At 33.6% G+C, this 22863-nt stretch overlaps 3 protein-coding genes across 3 annotated transcripts; 2 read left to right on the forward strand and 1 right to left on the reverse strand.

Moving 5' to 3' along the window:
* The first annotated feature begins 202 nt into the window (after positions 1–202).
* Positions 203–13536, forward strand: LOC108219067 (uncharacterized). The gene is made up of 18 exons (XM_064091703.1): positions 203–540; positions 2006–2206; positions 3587–3682; positions 4733–4785; positions 4880–4976; positions 5144–5217; positions 5635–5752; positions 6066–6176; positions 6636–6712; positions 7536–7602; positions 10302–10367; positions 11269–11380; positions 11530–11656; positions 11782–11848; positions 11962–12029; positions 12113–12197; positions 12742–12812; positions 12912–13536. The coding sequence occupies exons 1-18, from the start codon at positions 400–402 to the stop codon at positions 13315–13317; spliced, it is 2037 nt and encodes a 678-aa protein (XP_063947773.1). The 5' UTR covers positions 203–399; the 3' UTR covers positions 13318–13536.
* A 2562-nt stretch (positions 13537–16098) lies between these two features.
* LOC108217181 (probable membrane-associated kinase regulator 4) lies at positions 16099–17369 on the forward strand. The gene has a single exon (XM_017390025.2). It carries the CDS (start codon positions 16214–16216, stop codon positions 17222–17224), a length of 1011 nt encoding a protein of 336 aa, XP_017245514.1. The 5' UTR covers positions 16099–16213; the 3' UTR covers positions 17225–17369.
* Positions 17370–17728: 359 nt separating this feature from the next.
* On the reverse strand, positions 17729–21912 carry LOC108219145 (ankyrin repeat-containing protein ITN1). The gene is made up of 4 exons (XM_017392434.2): positions 21728–21912; positions 20489–20986; positions 19488–19897; positions 17729–18979 (listed from the first exon to the last, which is right to left on the reverse strand). Exons 1-4 carry the CDS (start codon positions 21747–21749, stop codon positions 18152–18154), a joined length of 1758 nt encoding a protein of 585 aa, XP_017247923.1. The 5' UTR covers positions 21750–21912; the 3' UTR covers positions 17729–18151.
* Positions 21913–22863: the final 951 nt, after the last annotated feature.

Consider the following 22863-nt stretch of genomic DNA (forward strand, 5'->3'; position numbering starts at 1 on the left):
TTTTTTGAAATATAGTATTTTTGTAATTTTTTAAAAGAAGATAGTATTTTTACAATTTTTTTAAAATTCAGGTATTTATGAAAAAATTCTATTTTTTAATTATATTTTTTCTAAAATTTTAAAATTTAACAAAATCTCGACCAAAATCAGACCAACTAATTTTCATTTAATGTAAAATATGTGAATCAAAATAGAAGGACCTAATTTTTGCCCCAATTGACACTCAAAAAACATTGACTAGGGCCTAGGCTAAACAAACATCTTCGATTTCCAAATTTCAATTCTTTCTTTCTCTCCGTTCTCCAATCTTGACACCATCAATACACTCCCAAACCTATACACACACACTCAATCCATAAATACACGCATACATATATACATACATACGGTGACATCAAAATGGCGTGGCTGAGGTCAGCGATGAACAAAGCAGTGGAGGTGGGCAACAAGAGTAATCTAACGCGTGCCGTCAAGAATTACACTGATTCCGTTGTTCATCAGGCTGGTCAAGCTGTTGCTGAACTTCTTCAGGACCGTATCGTAAAAACTCGAAACTCTCCGTTTATTTCTCTTGATTATTACCTATTTTGCTTAATTTGTTGGTTCATGATTGGATGTTAGTTTGATTAATTTGATTGTTTAGGGAAGTGGGGTTGCTTGAAATGTGTTTGGAAATAAAACCCATGTTTTTGTTTTGAAGAATTTGGAGTTTTCGAGGAAATTTTGTGTAGGATTGAACTTTAGGTGTGTGCTAGTAGTTTGATACTAGTCGAAGGCATTGGATTGAGTTAGTTTAGTGAAATATATGGCTGCTTGCTACTTTCAGGCTTTGTGATTGGACTCGTTTCTAATGTCGAGCTGCCAATTTGTGAAAGTATTCTGATGGTTATTACTTGGGACCACTTTAGTTTCAGGACTATCTAAAATTTGCAGTTTTTTGACTTTATTGATATCTTAGGAAGTTGCTTGGACTATTTGGTTGGTTGGTTTTATGTTTGTGAAGTTGTTGTTTACTTGATATATGTAGGGAAAGCCTTTTTTACAAAGTAGAAAGGGTTTGTCAGCTCTCATGCTTAGGAAAAATGACATATCAAAACCTTGGTGTAAAGAGTTAGATTTAAATTAGTGTATGTAGTTAGTTGTAAATTGCTGTAAAGAGGGATTATATCGCTACAGGATGTAAATTTCTAAAACAGCATCCCTCGTAAAAGTTTAACTCATAAAGATGGATTCCTTAAAATTCCTACATTATAACTTGAACAATTAATGCTTAGATTTTTGGAGCTCTAAAGTAAACTTTATTTTTTGATAAAATCTTTTCTAATAAATTCAAGATTCTCATTTAACTTTTTGATTATCATGTAATGGTCGTGTTTGATAGGGAGTGTCAATCCTTTTGGTTTTTCTTATATCATGCATGATTAAATATTGCCAATTCGTCCTAAAAGAACTTTTTCAAACTTTATGATATATTTTAGGTATAAGATGTATTAATATCAAGATGATTAAAATTTGAACATCTGTTATTCCTTCTTGGTTTATCCCGTAAATCACATTCAATATCTCTAATCAACATATTTGGCTTATCTTAAGAGAATTGCTTATCTATTCAAGTTATGTGGTACTACTTTTGTATAATTTAAGTGATAGAGTTTAATATATAAAAATTTATGATAAAAAAGAAATGAGAAATAAATTTAGATATTACATGTATTGAGGATACTGTTATTTTTTATTAAGTCGTATTGTAATACATAAAAGAAGTATTTTTTTATTAAGTCGTATTGTAATACATAAAAGAAGTATTTATTAAGTTAGTTTTAAGACATAGATTATATTTTTAACAATTAGTTACTCTTTTTCACTTGTTTTAACTGATAAGTTACATATGAAGAAAATCAAGCAAATACTTACTTCTATTACATTTGCCTCTATCTACTGCTTACCAGAGGGAGTTTTTATACTAAATGTGCACATTATTTGATATGTTTTTGTGTAATTTCAGGGAGGACGGAGTTTTAAAAGTTTTAAGCAGACAGTTGCCAGATTGGAAGAAGCTTCTGTTTCTTGTGAGGGCCCAGAGAGGACTCTTCTGATAAAAAGGTGGTTGATGGCTCTTAAAGAAATCGAGGAATATAAAGAAAGGAATTTCGAGCAGCAGCCTTCTTCTGAAGAACCAAATGAAAATCTAAAAAAACCCTCCATAGTGAGTATCATTTCCACTTTTCCCCTGATTTTCCTTGTACCTGCATTCATAATTCAGTTGATTGACTAGCATGCTAATATATATCATCTGATATGTAAGATACTTTTGTGTTTTTTTTTTTGCATGGTTTTTTTGTTAAATTGCGAAACTTGAGAATCTGTTTTCATGTTTTAAACCGGACTTCTTTCCTTGGCGATTCATGTATAATGTGTATATCCATCATATAGAAAAATAAGGAAAAAGAGGGTACTAGTCAGTAGAACATAAGAATTTCTTATAAATCAAAATCCGAACACTTAAATCCAACAGCAAAATTTTGCAAAGATTGCTGTCACATGTGACTTTCAATATATATTGAAAATTTTAATATTTAAGTTCCAATTATACAGCACAGAAATATTTCCTATTTAATTTATATTTAATTTTGTTTTAAAGGTGACCTTCTATAATAGATCTAGGCTTGTTAATATATTTGGATTAATATATTTATAATAAACCTGTTAAAATAAATTCTTACTAATTAGGCATATAAATATTATAATACACACACACACACAGAGATATATATATATATATATTTATATATAGATAGACCAATAGATGTGTCAAAAGGTGTTTTAATTAGAATATAGTAGCCTGACAATTTTTTTATTAAAATAGAGGCCATTAAATTTTTTGGAAAGAAGTTTTTAAGTGGTAGTAAAGACAATATTAAAAAAATTGAAATTATCTTTTTTTTAAAAATTATGAATTTCTCGGAAGGAACTATCTAATTAGTAGAAAGACATTATTTTTTTTGGTTTTGAATGTGTTGGAAGGAAGTTTCTAACTGGTAGGAAAGACGATATTGAAGATCAGAACTATCTTTTTTAAGCCTTTTAAACTGTGTTTTAAATAAAGAGGCGCATCAACTGGCTTAGATACAGACCAGCTGACTGACGGACCAAAATTTTTAATGTTTTGGCTTTAATAGTGTAGTATAGATTTGTTATGAACATTAGAATTAACCTACAAAAGGTGGGAGTTTTTAGGTAATTTTTATATTTATAACAAGTATAGATATCAGATGACTTACGTATATTGGGGCAATGATCATCGATCTTCCCTTGCTCTTTCCTTTCATTATCATGGGAAGTGGGAAGGGATATGTCGCTTGACTTTAGGGACCGCGGCTGGGACTTTAAAAAGTCTTGGATCCAAACAGTATCCAGAATAGGGTGAGGTAGTAAGTACCTCTCCTGCAGAATCATATTAGCTATGTAACTATCTCTTCTTCTTGTTTTTTTTTAATATTCAAGTGTAACCATCTCTTTCACTTCTGAACTCTTAAATGTCTTGAAGATATGTATGTCTGATAATGTTTCTCTCTACTTGTCACAGGTTTTATATTATGATTATGACATGGGTGGTGAGCCACTGAACTTTCGTGATGTTTTTCTCTACAGTCAAGCTTTGGAGGGCATCACAATATCGATGGTACAAGAAGTTTACTTGGTCTTTCACCTAGTATCAATTAGATAAAAGAAAATTTGTTTTACAATATTTCTTAAGATTTAATAATGTTTAAAATGTGACTAAACAGTTTTTTGGAGGGCTGTCAATTTAGGGGTTACCGGTTGTGTTCAGGTCAGTAATAATAGGGGGTTGACTCGGACCCGACCCAATGAATAAGTGACCCATTAAGTCTGAACACTAATCCAATCCGCTTAATAAACGGGTTACCCGATCAGACCCGCCACCTGTTGATCCAACTACATAATTTTTAAAATTGACTAGTATTTTTTAATTGCATATTATATTTTTTATTTGTATTACGTATTGTGATACATAAAAGTAATTGTAAGCATTCAAATATTTAATCCGTGTAAAATTTTAAACATTATTTATCATCTAAATCTAAATAGATATGTGAATCTATACAAAATATTAATGAATAATTAAGAAGTAGGTTGAGCAAATATATTGATCATAGTAAAGTGACTTATTATATTAGTAATTATACATATCGGTAAACATTATATTTGAAAAGAAAATTTATATGAGTTATCCTGGTCATTTTCTGGGTTACATGGGTTGACCGGTCCTGCCTGTTTTTGTGGGTCAATTTTGGGTTTGACCTGTTTTCAACAACACTAAACTGTAATATACGTGTCGGGTTCTGGGCATATCCATTTTTGTCAGCTCTAGTTTTTTGGGTAGTGTATCATAATGCTATGAGTAGCACTGGTAATAATTGTAGTATCAATTATTTCTCGAGATGCAGCTTAACAGGTAAGATTATATGTGAGTTCCAAGAGTCAAGCATGACTAGTATCCTAAATGCAGTTGCTTTTGGTCTCTTTGGTTATAAGAATAAGTTGATGAAGTGAATTACATATCTAGAATTTGATGCATTTATCTTTCTTGTCAGTAATGTTGATATCAACAATTTGATCAACCTTACGTTGAAGTGATCTACGGGCTATATGTACTGTTTTGGGCTTTTGCTGTTATTAAAGTTAACCACGGAAGTTCTGTGTGTTTCAGATTATTGAAGCACCAAATGAGGAAGAGGTTTCTCTACTCCTACTGCTGTTCGGGTGAGCTTTCTAACTATGTTAGTCAGTATATAACTTCGATAAATTTGAGCATTGTATATGAGAAACTGATTAAACCATATGCTTGTTCATGCAGATTTTGTCTTACTGGGGGTAAAGAATTTCATCATGCAATTGTGAGCAGTATTCAGGATTTGTCAAAAGCTTTTGCTAGCTACAAAGATGAAGTCCTGGTAAAGTCCTAAATTTTCTATATTTTTCAAAGTGTTACCATATAATATTAAAATTGAGGGCCATGTTCATGTTGTCACTCATGAAATCACAACTTAGAATGACGTTTGAAAAAGACATCTGTGTATCTGATGAAATGATTGCACATGACTTAGTTTATTTTTCCTAGGTCAAGCGAGAGGAACTTCTTCAGTTTGCACAAAGCGCTATATCAGGACTGAAATTAAATGCGGAGATTGAAAGGTCTAAATTCAACCTTCTTTTTTAATATACTATATTCTTCCTATTATATATATTTTTGCATGGAAAACTTCTCTCTCGATTACTATGGCCTTTTCTGCATGGCATGCAATATTTATGATTTCTCTTTGTTGCGGTCTTTTCTTAACTTGTTTGATTTATTGCTGAAACACACATAAAGCACATATGACAACTGTAAATTGGAGTTGCAAATAATATGCTAAACAATTTAGTGTTCATCACATACATCGAGCACAAAACCTATTGGTTATAATATTAAGTAGGGTTTCTACCACTTGCCAGAATAAATTTCAGATATCACATGCTTGACTTGTTACAGATTTTGTCACCCATCGGCAAATATATAATATTTTAAGATGAAATTAATTCTTCTGATCATAATTTGATTTATTCCCACAGGATAGATGATGAAGCTTCTTTGCTGAAGAAAAAGCTTGATGAAATAGTGGCAAGAGCAGAGGCTAAAGGTGAAGGCCATGGAACAGCCCCCGAAGAAACAACTGTTTCCACAATGGAGGTGACTCTGGTTGCATCTGATCTTTGTTTCCTTGTCTGTAACACAATACTGCAATATGAAAGGTTTTAGTTTTTATTTGTAAACGACAGTGCAAACCTCCAACTTCAGTTTTAAGTAATATACATGATTCGCCCACACATATTGATAGAAACCATAAAAAAACACTTTTAATATTCGAATTTCTGCGGTTGGTATTTCGAAATAATATTGGTACAAGAATAATATATGGAACAAGATGAGGACCATATTAATTGTTTTAAGTTTTAAGTTTTTGTTTTTTCATTTAAGTCTGATTGTGCGCTTTTTTAAGTAGGATCTAAAAGAAGCTCTTGCCCATATACGAATTTGCTCTAGATTAGAAGGGCTTTTACTGAAGAAGAAATCTCTTGGCAATGGCGACTCCCTTGAGGTTCATACACAGAAGGTATATTATGGTCTGTACTTTTTGACTTGCGTTATGGATATGCTTGGTTTTGGTTTCAGGCATTAAGCCTTCTTTGTGCACATGTTTCTGTGCACTAGCCTGTTCTTAATGCAAAACTGCATCTACATGATAATAGTAAGGGCTACATATGCTTGTTTAAATAGCCTGTTTCTGTGCTTGTTCTGATTGCATTTAAATTAATATAGTATACTCGAGTATACGATATTAAGATAAAACGTCATGCCAAACAATGTGCTTAAAGTACATAAGTGCCTACAGTAGTCCACTAATTCCCAAATGGAAATTCAGATTTGAATTACTTACGGTGGTGTGCGCATGAAAGTTTTTATTCTCAAAGCATGCTTATGGTCTATTTTTCTTTAGGCATGTTTATTTATAATTATTAGATACTGATATTATGCTGACTGACCTTAAAATTATTTCTTGCAACTTTTGCAGGTTGATAAGTTAAAAGTCTTGTCTGAATCTCTTGCTAGCTCCACAGCAAAAGCTGAGAAGGGCATCTCAGAAAAAAGGTACGAGACTCAGCCGTGTGCTTTTTCTATCATCGTGTACATGCTGCCTATACTGTTTTGCACTTTGTTTAGAGCAGAAGTTTATAGGCAATCTTATGATTGTAGTTTTTTATTTATTTAGTAATATCAATCAGAAAGTCTGGATATCCCTTATTATGCCCAAGCAGTCTATACATCCCTTTTATTACGTCCAGAATATGTGCATCTGACTGGGGCCCTATCACTCCCTTGAGGATTATTAATATCAGAATAAAGGTTGCACCCAGTGCACAAGGTGCCCGATAAAGTAGTATTTCCTTTTCTTAGCAATTCACTCAATGATGTATACTTCGGAACAAAGGATGCCAGAAGGCTCCCAAATGAAGTGGATTAAGCTTATATCTGTTTTTACTTCGGTCCATATTGTAGAAATATCAATGGTAAATAAAGCTAGGTTTCCAGTTAAGGTTTTATCTTCTTTATGTGACCAATAGTTATCCCATGGCTTTAATAGGATCACTGTATCTAGCCAACTTGAAATAGGACCTATGATTTCTTCATCTTTCATTATATATGAAGCTGAATGCGAGTGAGTTTGACATCCTGGCAAATCGGTATATCAATAAACTTGCTGTATCTTTAGACCAGTCAGTGTCTGCATCTTAAATGCTAGGTTTATCTACCAGACTTGCTGTGATACCTGACATATTCACCGGAACTGGAAGTTCTTTCCCATTGTTTCTATGGATTCTTCTATGTAGATTAATTTTTGATGTATTTTCATAGAAAAATTATGTGCATCTGTGATATTTGATCTTCATGTCTGTTTTTCATATTTCGGCAGAGTGCACAAAGAAGAGGCATTAAAATTTCGCGTTATAAAGACAAGTGAAGTGGATGAAATAGAAAAGGTACTGTCCTTGAAAGATGGTATACAAAAAGTTGGCCTCTTTCAGCATTGGATTTTAATATTACATATTTATGCACTTTGTGAAGTATGTATAAGCACTTACAAATGTTTTAGTTTTTTTTTTGCATAGACAGCTTTTTATATAAAATCTCAGAATATTTGCAGTTTGTGAAATCCCTTCTCTCAAACATGACAGGATAAGTGCCTTTTTTTAGCTACATTAGATATATCTAGGAAATATGATATTTAAGAGCAGGAAAAAAGTTTGCATGAATTATGATTCAATAAATATATTTTTCTATTTTGAGGATCTAGTGATCCGCTGCAGTCCTTCCCAACTTAAAGGTTACTGTGAATTTATGGGTCAAACCATAGTTACACGGAAACGGGTACGCTGCCACGTATCCCGAACCAGTTCGTTCGACTCGGAACACGGGTCGTTTCCATCCCGGGTCGCCCTAATTCGCGTTCGGTTCGTCAATTTCGGCGATCTACACAAACTCCGGCGAGACGACGACTTAATTCCGACGACACAAAAAATCCACGGCGTTACTTCATGTTGTACCGTACAACATACTAATTAAAGAAAGAAGAAGAAAGAGATGATTAAATGAGGAGGAAGAAGAAGAAAGGGATGAAGAGGACTATATATATCTGTATATATCTGTTGTGTATACGCGGCTGCTGAATATTTAGGCTGTTAGAATGATTAGGGTTATGTGTGTACTTCACTTAAATGTGGGCTTGCAGGCCCAAAATCTCTTTTTTTTCAAAGCCCGTTAACATGAATGTCATATCTAATGGTTTTTTAAACACACAAACCAAATTATTATTATGTATATAACGTACGAGTAAAATATTTATAAAAATCAACAATATTAGAGTCAATAGCTTTTAATAAATTATTATATTAAAATTTAATATATGTGTATATATATTTTACTTCTATGATATAATATAACATGTTAATAATACAATATAACATCCATTTAAAATCATGATAAGACCGTTTTTATTTACTCCAATTGACTCTAATTTCAATTACTAGTTAACGCAATCATTAAAGTTTGAGTGCCCAATTGTCTTCTAATTTCAGTTACTAGTTATTAATGTCAAATTATATCAAAAATTTATATTCGTATGTGATATCTCGTACCCATACGTTCCGTCGTACCCACCCGTTTCCTCGTACCCACCCGTTCCCTCGTACCGGAAACGATCAAATCAATGTTCCACGTATCCGAATTCGTACCTCGTTTCGTATCGAACCGCGTCCTATGTAACTATGGGCCAAACCATAAAGAATATTTCCAGGAAAATAAGAAGTTATTACCAGTGTTTCAGAGTGCCTAAGGGCTCTTTGTGAGATGATCACAGGACTCGGGTACGAGTGTCAGACATAGGGTGGGTCCAAGTGTTAGATTCTCAATTTCAAAAACATTATGATCCTTGGTCATGGATCCGAAACTGGACATGGGTGTGGGGACTTGTCATGCAAGTGCACAAATATATTCTATCTTCTTAATTTTTTGAACTTATTAAAAGATATTGTCTATTGACTCTATCACCAACAACAGACCAAATGGACGTTTTTTAGGGAAATTTAGTGCATTAAAACATCATAATATCCATGGTTACAAACTGAGCAATCTTACAAGGGTATGATACTCCCAAATTTGCTCAGCACCAAATGACACAAATTTAGCAAGGTGATGGGCTACATTATTTCCGTTCCTTTAACATGTGAGTATGTGACCATAGTGATGACTCAAAAACAGTGAGAAAGAACATCTTTTAAGATAGAATCAAGATCTGTGTTATGAAGGTATGAACAAGAGATTAAAGGTATAAACGAGAACACAAATTATGTTGATTAAATTATAATCCATAACTTTTTTTCAATTTGTGTCCATTTACACTTGTGTAGGACTTCATTGTGTGAATTTTAGTCTCACTTTGGAAAAAGAACAGCCTCAGTATCCTTATCATTGAAATTGATTCTAACATACTCTTACACTCCCTGAACATATTATCTATACTGATTATTGCGGAAGTGTTCAAACTTGAAAAATATCTGGTGTTTATTCATTTCACTGAGATTTGGAATCACACATTACCATGCACTACCATAAAATTTGTTATCTTGGTGTTAAATGTGATGGTTCTTGACATCAATTGGAGTGCACTTACGGGAACTTCATCATAATTAATTCAAAGTATTGTGGAACACAAAAAATATCAAAAAAGATGTATGTACTTTTATTCTCTGTTATTTACTTGAATTTTTGTAAGGGAAGATTTTATTGTAGTCAATTGTGGGATTCAGTTAATTGTTAATAATAAAGGATGTCTATTATTACTCCGGGATATTCTAGGTTATAGTTAGTTGCTGTACTAGGTTAGATTATATTATCTATATCTATGATCCCCCATTTTGGATAAGCTGATAGAATTGATTATTCAGTCATGAGATCTTCTCTCTTTGTCTGGGTTGCGTTGCGTTCAATTATTTATCTCTTCTGAATTGTTGTCCTACATCATGAAGGGCTTGTGAGATTTATACTTCTCCTTACGCACATTATGCTAACCCTAAACCACAATTTCCCTTTAACTTTGTAATTAACAGATCATTTGAAATGTCCCTTCTTCCTTGTTATACCTGCAGTATAATAAGACTTGCCATTTTTGGTTTACTTTCAGGAAATAACTGCTGAAGTTGCTGATCTTGAGAAGCAGAGAGATGAACTCGAAGCTGCATTGAAGAAGGTTATCATTAACTCATATATTTTTGTGTTACTCATAATAAAATATGTTTGATGATCTTGCAATATAAGCTGATTTCTGGCAGTTACATTTACACAACTTTACAAACTCTTCAGTTTTTACTTTTCAGTATCTTGCCCTTTTTTGCTTTGAAAACCTTTTATTACAATGATACTGAACCTGTGATGTTCTTGCCATTATTGGGAGTCAGTCATGTAATATATCTTGGAATTGGTGTTTCAAAAATCAGTGATTAGTAGGGATTTATAGGCAATTAATTGCTAGGCGTGGGGTCTGCAATTAAGCTGAAATTGGGTTAAAAATTGTTTTTTCTGTAAATCCGTGTGATCGAGCATTTGATCAAAAATGATAGTAGTTGGTCAAAAAATGGATTAGTCGGTACAAAAAAAAAATTGGTTGAAATATATCAAAATTGAAGAGGGGGAAAAGAGAAAGCCTTACTCTCATATGCATAAGTATAATTCTAAACAGACTAAATCGCCAACTCTCTTTATATTCCCCTCAGATCGACCCACAAATTCAGAAGTTAGTCTCTTATATATCACTTATTTTACAATATTATAAATATTAAATTGCTTCGAGACTCCAGTTAATTCCCAATTAGCCGATTAATCACTACAAGATGTCTTCACCTAGTGAGTCCGATTCTTGGATTTTGGAACACTGCTTGTAATAGTAGCTTTTATCCTTAAACTTGTCTGCTGAACTTTTGAATCACTTCAATTGGACTTCTGAATTTGGAATAATAAAGCATATTTGTTTCATTAAATATTAAGACTTGAATTACCTCATATATTATAGCTCCTGGAATGGAAAACTCTTTTTTAGATTGTAGTTGTATTTTTTATAATAAATGCTATTTTGACACTTGCACATTTTATAGGTCAACATCTCACTAGCAGCTGCTAATGCACGCCTGCACAATGTAAGGGAAGAAAGGGACCAATTTTATGAGGCTAATGATCAAATTGTTGCACACTTGAAGACAAAGGCATGTTCCAGCTCTATCTCAATCTGTCTTTTTATCATGTACACTTCTTCTTGTGGATTATCTATAATCTTCTTGTGTTTTCTGTCATCTAATCTAAGATCGTGCTTAGCTTTCGAAAATTGCACTTACAATTATTTTGTTCACACTAGGAAGATGAGTTGTCAAGATCCCTGGGAACATGCACACGAGAAGCAGATGTTCTTCATACTTGGATGAACTTCTTGGGAGATACTTGGGCTTTGCAATCGTCAACCACAGAGACCAAGGAAAAGGAAATTAGGTATGTACATTTTCATTAGTGATGTCAAATATGTTTTTGTCCTGCTTTTGACAATAAGAGTGTGCATTATGTAATTGAATTTTATCAAGTTCCATTATTATTACTAATCACTTGCTTATCTGTAGCGCTGAACTGGAGAGACACGAGAGTTATTTTGTGAACTTGGTCATCCAACTCCTTTCAGCATACGAGGTAGTGTTTAGATCTACTTACAAACTAATTTCCATGAATGATTGGATCTGCAATCTTCCCTTCTAATTGTTTACGTAACAGTGACCTGGTATGACCTTTTAATATCTGTACAGAACGGTTTGAAGCCTTCAATTGACCGTTTTAAGACATATGCTGAGAATTTGAAGAGTTTAGATGAAGGGTAAAGTTCTTGTATTACCTTTTTAGTTCTGTAATTTTATGGCTTATCTTGATAAGGTTTTAAAATAATGTCACCCAAGACAGGTCAACAGATCCATCTGTTGTGGATTCCAAAGAACTACATCCAAGGAAAAATCTTGAGGAGGATTATCTAGATTATGACACAAAGGTGATTATAATTTTCTCCAGAACTGATCGTTCTTATAATTTCCACTATTATGCACTTGAAGTAGGTATTCTTATTCATATAATATAACCTCATAGCCTGTACTTTTAAGGTACCAGTCTATGTATTGCTTTTCTATCCCAGGCTCCCAGCTGAAGCAAGCAAGTTTATTTGTGTTGCAGTAAATGCTATCACCTAATCTTGTATTGGTGGTTGTACACAGTTTTGCAGAATATCTATGTACCTGTAATTTGTTGACCAGAGTTTGTGCTTTAAGTAGTTTTGTTGCTTCCCCGTGTGAGCTTCATCAGTCCTTAACCTAATAAATATACATTATATCAACTTATCGAAACGGTGTTTGCCTTTATTTGTTTTATATTCTTCCCATCCCCATGACTTGATATTTTATTTATATTTTGAACATTTGACAAACCTGAGCAGTTGGTCAATGAACTTCAGCCTGTGTTGTAGCAGTAAGCCAGTAATATGTAAAAAGGAGCTGGATTAGACACCAGTTAATTCTTTCTTGCTTTCCTTCCGATTGCAGATCACGACGACTTTCAGTGTTGTGGATAAAATTAAAGAGCATTTCTACTCAGAACAAGGAGTACAGTCCAGGTGCCGTCATGATATTCCATTGTGTTTTTCTGATATGTGTACCTTACTTTCTTTATCTCGTGTTTGATATGTCAATGTTTATCTTTTAAAATATTTCAGCAAAGAAGATACAAGGGCTAAAGAACTCTTTGGTAATATAGAAAAGTTAAGAGTTGAATTTGAAGGGATTGAGAGGCCAAGTTTAGAGTTGGAAACTTCTGACTACGAGGCTGACATTCCTGCCAATAAGGAAGAATCTGAGGAAGAATCCCCATCTGGTGAGAATCTGGAAGACAATTATTTAAAGACACCAGAGACTACAAAGCCACCCGAAACTAAAACAGTTGTGCACCCGGATTCCCCTTCACCCAAGTCAAAGCAAGTTTTAGCTCCTGAGGCAGAATTTGAAAGTTTAGCGTCTGAATTTGGAAAGGGTGATCAGGATTACTCTGCTGAGGAAATCGGTGGCTGGGAATTTGACGAGCTTGAAAAGGAACTGATTGATGAAACCACAAGTAAAAAATAAATCAAGAAACAGAATATTTATCATTGACATATTTTCTAACTTCTGCAGACCGAGTACTATTTAAGAAAGGCGATGGCACATGGTGCAGAAACTCTTTTCTTTGTAACATTTTACATGTTCTGTGCATTATTCAGATAACATCATGATGTACATTCTTGAAGCTTGTATGACTCGGTATGGAACTAAAACAACTTGTGAAATAAAGAATATTAGTCTTAATGATTGCTAACAATTTCGTTGCTTTTAGAGTACTGAGTTTGTAGTATTGACAGATGCCTGTTTATATTTGTTGGTACACATATAGCTCAGTCCTAACCATTCCATACTTGCTATCACTCTTGCTAGCAAGAGATCGGGATGTCAAGAGTTCGAACCTCACTGAATGCATGTCCGAGTACGGGATTTGCTTTGTCGAAATCCTGTCATAAACACAACGGATTCTCGAGCTAATAAACATCAACTATCAGGTCTCAAAAAATTCATATTCAAGACCAAAGGGAAGAAACTTCGAAAACATACCAGGAAACAAGTAAAAGTAGCACCACTAAATATAAGGATAAAGTGGTTCTTTAGTTTTACCATATATTATAAACCAAAATGTAGCTTCTCTCAAGATTTCACATCATTAATTTATGTCACCTGCAGATGCGAGCACACCAAGAGAGATTATTTGATTAAGTTCTAATTACAATATTGTTAGAGAGTGCAGAAAAACAGGTTTTGGAAAATGGGATTAGTTTAAAAATAGATGAGCATGTTGTGTTGAGCAGAAAAAACAAAAGATGATGTAGTATATGTTAATTAGGTACATGATCCGATGATGGTTTAAACTAATGATAATGCCATCACTTGTTAATCCCACTAATTATCTTACCAACATTTCTTAGTTCTAGCATAATTGTTTTTGATGCTTTTGGAGTTAAGCATGGCTTCAAGACAAGACATTAATTAAACATCTAGATGTTTAATGTGGTGGTCAAACACCTGCCTTGTTTTAGGGTAGATATTTCACATATGATCCGATCATCTGAACGAATTTAACATGTAAATTATGAATTTGGGTTGGAATTTATCGAGTTCGGATGAAATTCAATTCGAAAAAAAGGATATTTTGGGGTTCAATTCGGGATATCTGAAATTGACCCGAAAGTATGTATAATATGAAATCTTACATATGTATTTGTATTAATATTGTATCATCTATTATTTAAATTTAATAAATATTTTATTTTGAATTAATAAAAAAATTATATGTTAAAACATATCTATTTATTTATTATAAAAAAAATATATTTATTAATAATTTATTATGGGTCAGGTTGGGTTCGGGTAGGTTATTTTAATTTATTAAAATTACGGGTCGAATTCGGATTAGATACCCGCGTTTGTCAACCGACCCGATATCTGAAATTGTCAATTAACATACTTCTGCTGTTTTGCGTATTATTTTTCAAATTTTTTTTTTAGATAAAAATTTAATATTTGTATTTTTATTCGGAAGGAGTATTATTTTTTATATTATTTTCAGATTATTTTGTATGGGCAGAAGCCAAGCCTATTAAGTGTTCAAATGTAATACAAAAAAATGTATACAGATTTTAAGCAAATGTAATTTGCCGTTTGGCTTATCTTAAAAGAAGTTACTTATTGTATAAAATAAAGAAGTAGATTATAAGTGATAAGTAGTCATGGACTTATAAATTGATTAAGTATTTGGATGATTAAACAAATAAGCAACTGTGATAAGTGAAAAAAACTACACCTCGAAGCTTCTTGCTTCTTTCCACATAACCCACAATAAGCTCATGAAACTTATTTGCCAAACATTCATGCAGAACAAGTTAGCTTAAAAATAAAAAAAGCCAACTTTTTTGTCAGCCAAACACCCATTGATCACAACAATTACAATGGCATGGAAGATCGTTGTGCTTAAAGTGAGATTAGTAGGAGACCACTAAGAAAAAGACCTGATCTGTAAAGAAGCTGATCCTCATGAAGAGATATGATTAATATTTATTAAACAATTCATATCAACAAACTAACATGGCTAATGATTCTCTTCATAGTTTTCACTTTTGATTAATGATATCAACAATTGGAAAAAGTCATGTCATAAAGAACAATTGACCACTCAACAATCAACATAGTTTTCGAATCATTCCTGCTTTTAGATGAAGTTGGGTCTTGAGCCTCTTTGATTTCGTAAATGTGCCAGTTTTATGTCATTATAAAATTTATTGAAATTTAATAAAACTTAATATATTATGAAATAACTTAAAACTGAAAAGGTCGTGTTGTCATGTATTTGAAATAGGGATCTGTGTGGAAGAGATGAAATTTAAAAACATTTTTAATATTTTTGGACTCAATAGGAGAACCGAACTATACTACATATTTTTATAAATATGTTGAACTCAACTTTTAAAACGGGATATACCACATATTCTCTATGAATAGATGGAAGTCTACGTATATTTTATTATATCAAGACTTAACTCTAGAAATGAGATATAGTACATATATTTTATAAATATATTGGACTCGGCTTATAGAATCGAGAGACGATAATAAAAAAGTATGCGTACATTTCAATCAAGTTTTAAAATGACATGATTTGATTCTATACAACCCAATAAATCAGATTATTTTATAATCATTTTTATGTTTTTTGTAAATCAAGTCAAATTGAAACTAAATAATTATCTGTGACATTTTCCACTAATTTTTATTCATTCAAAATTCCCATCTTCAATTGCATTTTTCCACACTCCATAAAAAAATTAACATAACCTCCCCTTAAAATTCTAGCCCTTTTAAAACTCACCCTCAATGCACTCTTCAAGCTGAAACTTACACAACCAAAATCATATTCTGAAAAAACTACACAGAGGGAGCAATGACAACAAAACCACATTCAGATGACCAAGAAGATGCAGACTACATTGAAATGGAGGTTCACTCACACAGCGATCGCTTCGTCGGTGTCATGACCTCTCCACATCCATTAGAATTCGAGTTCCAAATGTTCTCCAGCTCTTTAAAGAAAGATACCACAATTTCTCCAGCTGATGAACTCTTCTACAAAGGCAAGCTTCTCCCACTCCACCTCCCACCGCGCTTACAAATGGTCCAAAAATTGCTCCAGACCTCCAAATCCTACGAAACAAACACCTTGGAAGAATTCTTTAGCAGGCCATTAGCTGACACTAGACCTGCAAACAGCCCTCCTGACGATGTCTCGTCTCCAGGATCCTGGAAGGTCAGTGAAGAACCGAATCCTCAGGAGTGTGTTACTGAATTCACAACTGAAACAATTGCATTTGTTCGAGGCAAGACCAAGAAGTCATGGACCAGAAAGCTCAAGCTGGTTAAACAGGCTTCCTTGAGTTCTAAACTGAAGTCTTCGCGTGCCTATTTCAAGTCATTGTTTACTAAACCAGGCTGCTCGGATAAGTCCTCTATTGTTCATGAGGACAATCACATTGTAATAGCCAAGAATCCATTTCGGAGAATTCAAACAGAAGGGTATCAAGTGCAGCCGACGACTAATAGATTTGTTAATGAAACAGGTTCAGACAATGGTGCTAGCAGTCATCATAGAAGGTCATTCTCTGGAGTTATAAAGTGGTTTTCAGTTAGCAAGTCTTCAACTTCTTTCGGAAGTTTTCACAAGTCCTCGAGCTCAAGTGGTTCTGAGAAATGTCTCAGAGTGCAGCCCCTCAATAGGAGCAGCACCATGAATCCAGATATAGAGCATTCAATTCAGGGTGCAATTGCTCATTGCAAGAGAAATTCTCAGCAGCAACTTCATTCAAGAAAATGTGGAAGCGATATGAGCTTTTTCTCATCGTCTGCTTCTAAGATCGCAAATGAGGATCACGAAAGAGAAGAACTTTGCAGGGGTTGAGGCTCCTAGAGCAAGATTCAAAGAGATAGAGAGAATTTTGAATATCAGTTATTCCTCTCCTTTCTCTGTATCTTTGTGTAGTATATCTTCTTGGCCTTTCATTTTATTAATTAAATCGAAATTATCAAAATTTGAAAACGATGAACGATATTTATATCTTATGACAGGACATGCTGGCTTCTGAATATGTATCTAAACTGCAGAAGGGGCTAAAATATATCTGCTTCTGCTACTCTTCATGTTAATAGTGATGATTGTTCTTTGTTCTCCATTGCTATGCTAGAAGAAATATCCATTGTGTAAGTTAATGGATCTAATTTATACTTGCCAGCTATGCTCAAAATAAGAACCGGAGAAGCAAAGACGATAACTTAGCTCAAAATAAGAACCGCAGAATCAAAGACGATAACCATGCTCAAAACAAGAACCAGGAAACTATAACTATAATAGAGGTATACATGCACCAATCAAATTGTCACGCAATGAGATATTAAACAGAGAGTATTGAGAGTTGGAAACGCAACATATCTTTATACAGTTCATTCTCCATTAAGAATATCATATGATATATCATTCTTTTGCTGCAATCAGCTTACCCCTACAGACTTCATACAAGAGCTTCCATCCACCAAATGCTCAAGCATTTTGGATATAATACGAAATCCTGATATATGTCTTCCAGGTCTTTCAGGAAGATCTTGTATCTTAAATTTCTCATTAAAAAAAACACCAATACTCAGATCTAATCTAGTGAAAGGTGTGGACTATACACCCTTGAGCTAGACTAGACTTGAAGAGTGCTCTATTCATAATTACAACATAATGAGCTTACAGCTGTCTTGCAACAGTCCCTCAGTGCGAAAGTCCCTCAGCCGTATTCAACGCTGGGGTAGTATTAAGAAGCTAGATTCTCTGTCCCCTATAACTTTAGAGAGCATATATCCGGTCAACTTCTGAATTAGAGTAGTCAGAATGATGCCATGAGTTGGAGCCACTCCTCGCAGACTTCCCCTTCTTTCTCATTGATCGGTTTCTCTTAGACTTGAAAACATAGTAAGTCATGGTGCCAAGAACTCCAGCCATTATCACTCCACCTACCACTGTAACCAAAATTGCAGCCCACTCATACTTACGACCGACCACAATGTAAGAAGATGCCATAAATGCCACGGAAGTACATACAGAAGCTAACCACATAAGCTTGTTAATCACTTCCACTACCTTTCTTTCTGCTTTTGTCTCACCTCTAACTAACGTGATCTGAACCACGACAACAGCCAAGGAAGTGAAAAGTGCGATGGCATTAAAGATAAAAAATATTTTAAAAGATGCACGGCTCACTACAACAGCCGTTCCATCATCGTTATCTCCACCAGGCACAGTAAAAATAGCTGCAAATGCTACTGTTGCAAAAAGCACCGCCACCACAGTGACCGAGTTGGTGGCATTGTTGATTCCCTCTCGATGAAGTTTTCTGAGTTCTTTTGCAATTCCATGAACATTTTTGTTTGTTCTCTTAGTTTGCTCAAGCTGTGTGTGGACATCTTTCTTTATTTGACTCACAGTATTCCTCAATTCATCTCTTGGTTGATTCAGCTCATTAGCTCTAACAGCACCATGACGAATTAGGCAATCTTTTATATCTGATGAATCTTCAGAGAGTGGGAGACCTTCAGCTATGTCCAGAGCAGTTTTATGTTCTCTTGTTAGTGCATTAACATTGGTATCAGGGAGGCATAACAACTCATTCACTATCTGCAAAAAGTAACTGATGTTATATATTTAAAATAGAAATTACTTCTCCAATCATTAGTACATGTACAAATTGTATCTAAAGCTTTAACTACTACAGGATGGACTTGTGAAGAAACCAAGTGCCCAGTATGTGTAATGCAAGTGAACTGATTTGCATCTCACGGTTATTGGAATAGGACCACGAGTTGGAGTTCTAGACCTAGGTTGTCTGCACTGCATTCAATAAACTTCTAAATCGTATCTTATTCTATTGAATTGTGGTTCCACTGTTACACATCGAATTGACAAGGTTCAGAAATTATTCTGGATTATGCCACTCTGCAGAAATTAGAACTTCTCCATCCAATACTTTTCCTACATGTTCTTATGTAATATATTCAATGTTCGAAATTAGATCTTAAGTGAAACCCACATAACGTAGGACTACACACCAAATTGGCACATTGTTATCTTTATAGAAAACTAGACTTGGAAAAATAGGCATGGAACATAGCATATGCTTGAATACCTCAGCTCGCTTCTTCCTGGTGGCTACATGTAGTGCTGTGTAACCAAACTTGTCTGGAAGCATCACAATAGCTGCATCCGCATCAAGCAGCAGTTTTACCACCTCACAGCTAACACCTTTGACAGCCATATGCAATGCAGTCTGTCCTTTCTTATCTTTTCTTCTTGCTAACTGTGGATCCTTTTCAAGCAATGACCTCACAATTTCCACATGTCCCTGTCTGGCAGCCAAATGCAATGCATTTTTCCCATTTGATCTGGGAATCTCCAACAAACTACAATCCTTTAACAGTAGCTCATTTACTACAGATATATGTCCCCTTGAAGCTGCTGATATTAGAGGGGTTGCATGTGATGGCCCTATAGTTTTGCTAAGCTCTGGATCATGTTCTAGAAGCACCTGGACAATAGCTGGAACAAAAGATAAGCAAATCTTAAGGCTCGGTCTCAAATTAGATTGTTAAATGACAAAATTCAAATATGCCAAAACCATTATTTTCTTCTAGTAAAGTGGTAGAAAAATTCCATCACCAAAAACTTGAATTTGTGAAAGAGATACAGGAGTATATACGAGCTTAAGATGGTACTCCTACATATAACAATGGGCCATTTACTTTTACTGTACTTAAATGACTCACTGTGCCCAAATCCATAGTAAATTCCACGACTAAGTTTTGGACAACTTTAAGAGAAAGCAAAATGCATCACCGAGTTATTGGCATGACTATGCAAAGGTTACATTAATGCAGCTTATGCACTTGAATCCACTATGGTTCTTTCTCTGTTAAACAACTACCTAACTCTGTTGCCTTTTTAATAGTCACCTGGTACTGAAGCTTCTATGCTGGTATATGTTCCTTCTATGGTATGTAAAACATGGGTGCAATGACGGAAATTTGACTATATACTTTGCAAATTAATATGCATTTCATAGTGAAATGTTTTTAATTAATACTAATAGGAACTTCAAATGATTAAAAATAGTAAGGATTAAGAATTAACCATGATGCCCTTGAGTAGCAGCTATGTGCAGAGGATCAAACATAGATCGATTCTTCTTCGTCAATGTCTCCTTGCTGGAATACTTTAACAACTCCTTCACAACCTCAAGATGCCCCTTCTCAGCTGCAGTAAACATAGACGTCTCCCCTAATTCATTTACTTCATTCACAACCGATGCTCTAATTTCAGCTACCTCGTTATCGAAATCAGCTCCACTTAAAGTCCCGACCATTTGATTATTTATATCATCGAGAATCTTCTTCACAGCAGCAAGATCTCCCCGCTGAGCTGCCAAATGCAGCTCCGTGTCATTGTGGCGGCCAGTCACTTGCTTTACATACTTCTTCTTCCCAGCTTGATCAATCCTCTTGCCGGAATTAGACAACACCAAAGCTGGTGCTGTCGCAGCTGACGGAGATGGTGAAGGTGATGGTTCTAGCGATTGCTCGACAAGCGATGATGGACTTGCCATTCCTTTCTCCAAATCTCTATCATCAACTGTATGATCAAGAAATAGTCTTTAATAAACAATATGGTTCAAACAAGACAACTAGATATGTCCAATTCTCCATTTCCATTGTTAAAATATATAAAAATACATTCTTCGCCTCATCATGCCTTTCTCCACATATCTATGACCAAATAATAAATTGAGAACTACTCTTAAGTCGATAGCACGGTTCAACCAAAGCAATTTGATTACCAGATACTCGATTTCTCTTCATACATAAAAATACAATCTTGGACTCATCATGCCTTTTTGAAAACATAAATCACCATAAAAAATGATCAGGAAAACTCTCTAACCAATAATAGGATCCAATAAAAACACCCAACTTACTGCAATTTCTCATTCTCTCTTATTATTAACATAAAAATGCAATCTTGGACTCATCATGCGTTTTTCAAAATCTCTATCACCACATAAATGATCAAGAACTACTCTTTAATCAATAAAAGACTCAACAAAAACACCCATTTACAACAATTTCTCATTCTCTCTTATTGATCAACATAAAAATACAATCTTTATCTTATCTAGCTCAGGTACACACATATGTTACCATCCCAAACCCCAACAGTGTGAAAAAGTGTTAAAGCTCATCTGGGTCACTAAAATCTTGAAAATCAAACATGGGTTCTTGGAAAATTCAGTTTCTTGATTTGGGTCAAGCTAATATACAAAGTTACAAATTCTTGATCACATATATACATACAGAGATTAAAGAGGAAAGTTACCTTGTTCAATGGAAGAGCTCATGTTTGTGAATAATTAAAAAAGAAGAGATAGAAAGAAAGTGAAGTTGAGTGGTGAGATAATTAGAAATGGGTTGTGAAAAAGAAAGGAAAAGAAGATGATCAAATGAGTAAAAGACAGAAATGAGAAGGTGTTAGGAAAAGTCTTCAGTCTTGAGTGGTGGCTCAAATTGTGTGTGTTTTATTCACATATTTTACTAAATATTTTGCATATTTACTTCCGTTTTTAGCTCCAAATATTTAATATTCATAATTCTTGGAAATAAAATTGATTAGGACTCTAATTTATTTCATATTTTACTGATCGAATAAAGTTTTTTTTAAAAAGATATTGGGCTTTTGGGCCCGGCAATCAAATTAAACCTTTTTAGCGATATGTTATATATGTTTTAATATGATTTTTCATTCTTCACGTCAAAATAGAAATAGAAATATAGTTTAATGATGTGTAATTCAAATTTTAATATATCATTTTTATAGATTATAATATTTTTTAATTCCAACATAATTTATTTTTTTTGTCAGGAATTCCATCCTAATTTTAACTTAGCTAAATTTTGTATAATACCTGAAGAGTGCAAAATTTTTTAATTTTTCGATCTTGTGAATCTATTACTATATGAATTTCAATAAAAATTTATTATTTCTACTAGCTATTGAATTTTACTAAATTTTTAAAATTTTAGATTATATATTGCAATTTTTTAAGTATAATTTAATTTTTTTAATTATATATCATCATATTTTAAGAATAATATAAATCTTACTGAAATTGTCAAAAACATCAATATATTTCTTAAAATTCAAATTAAATATACCCAAATTTTATTTTATTTTTGAGAACTGAGAATCAAATTTAGAGTCCATTTGAAAAAAAAAAACATCAATATATTTCTTAAAATTCAAATTAAATATACCCAAATTTTATTTTATTTTTGAGAACTGAGAATCAAATTTAGAGTCCGTTTGAAAAAGAGTGCTGTTGTATAATTGTTTGATAATTTTTTTGATATTTACTTATTCTGAGTTATAATATAAAAAAATAAAATGTTTTTTATGAGATTTGATAACGAAATCTGTTAAAGGCAGCATTTTCCAAAAATATGGGAGGACAGAAA

The sequence above is a fragment of the Daucus carota genome, chromosome 4 (assembly GCF_001625215.2).
Source record: "Daucus carota subsp. sativus chromosome 4, DH1 v3.0, whole genome shotgun sequence".
Taxonomy (NCBI): Eukaryota; Viridiplantae; Streptophyta; class Magnoliopsida; order Apiales; family Apiaceae; genus Daucus; species Daucus carota.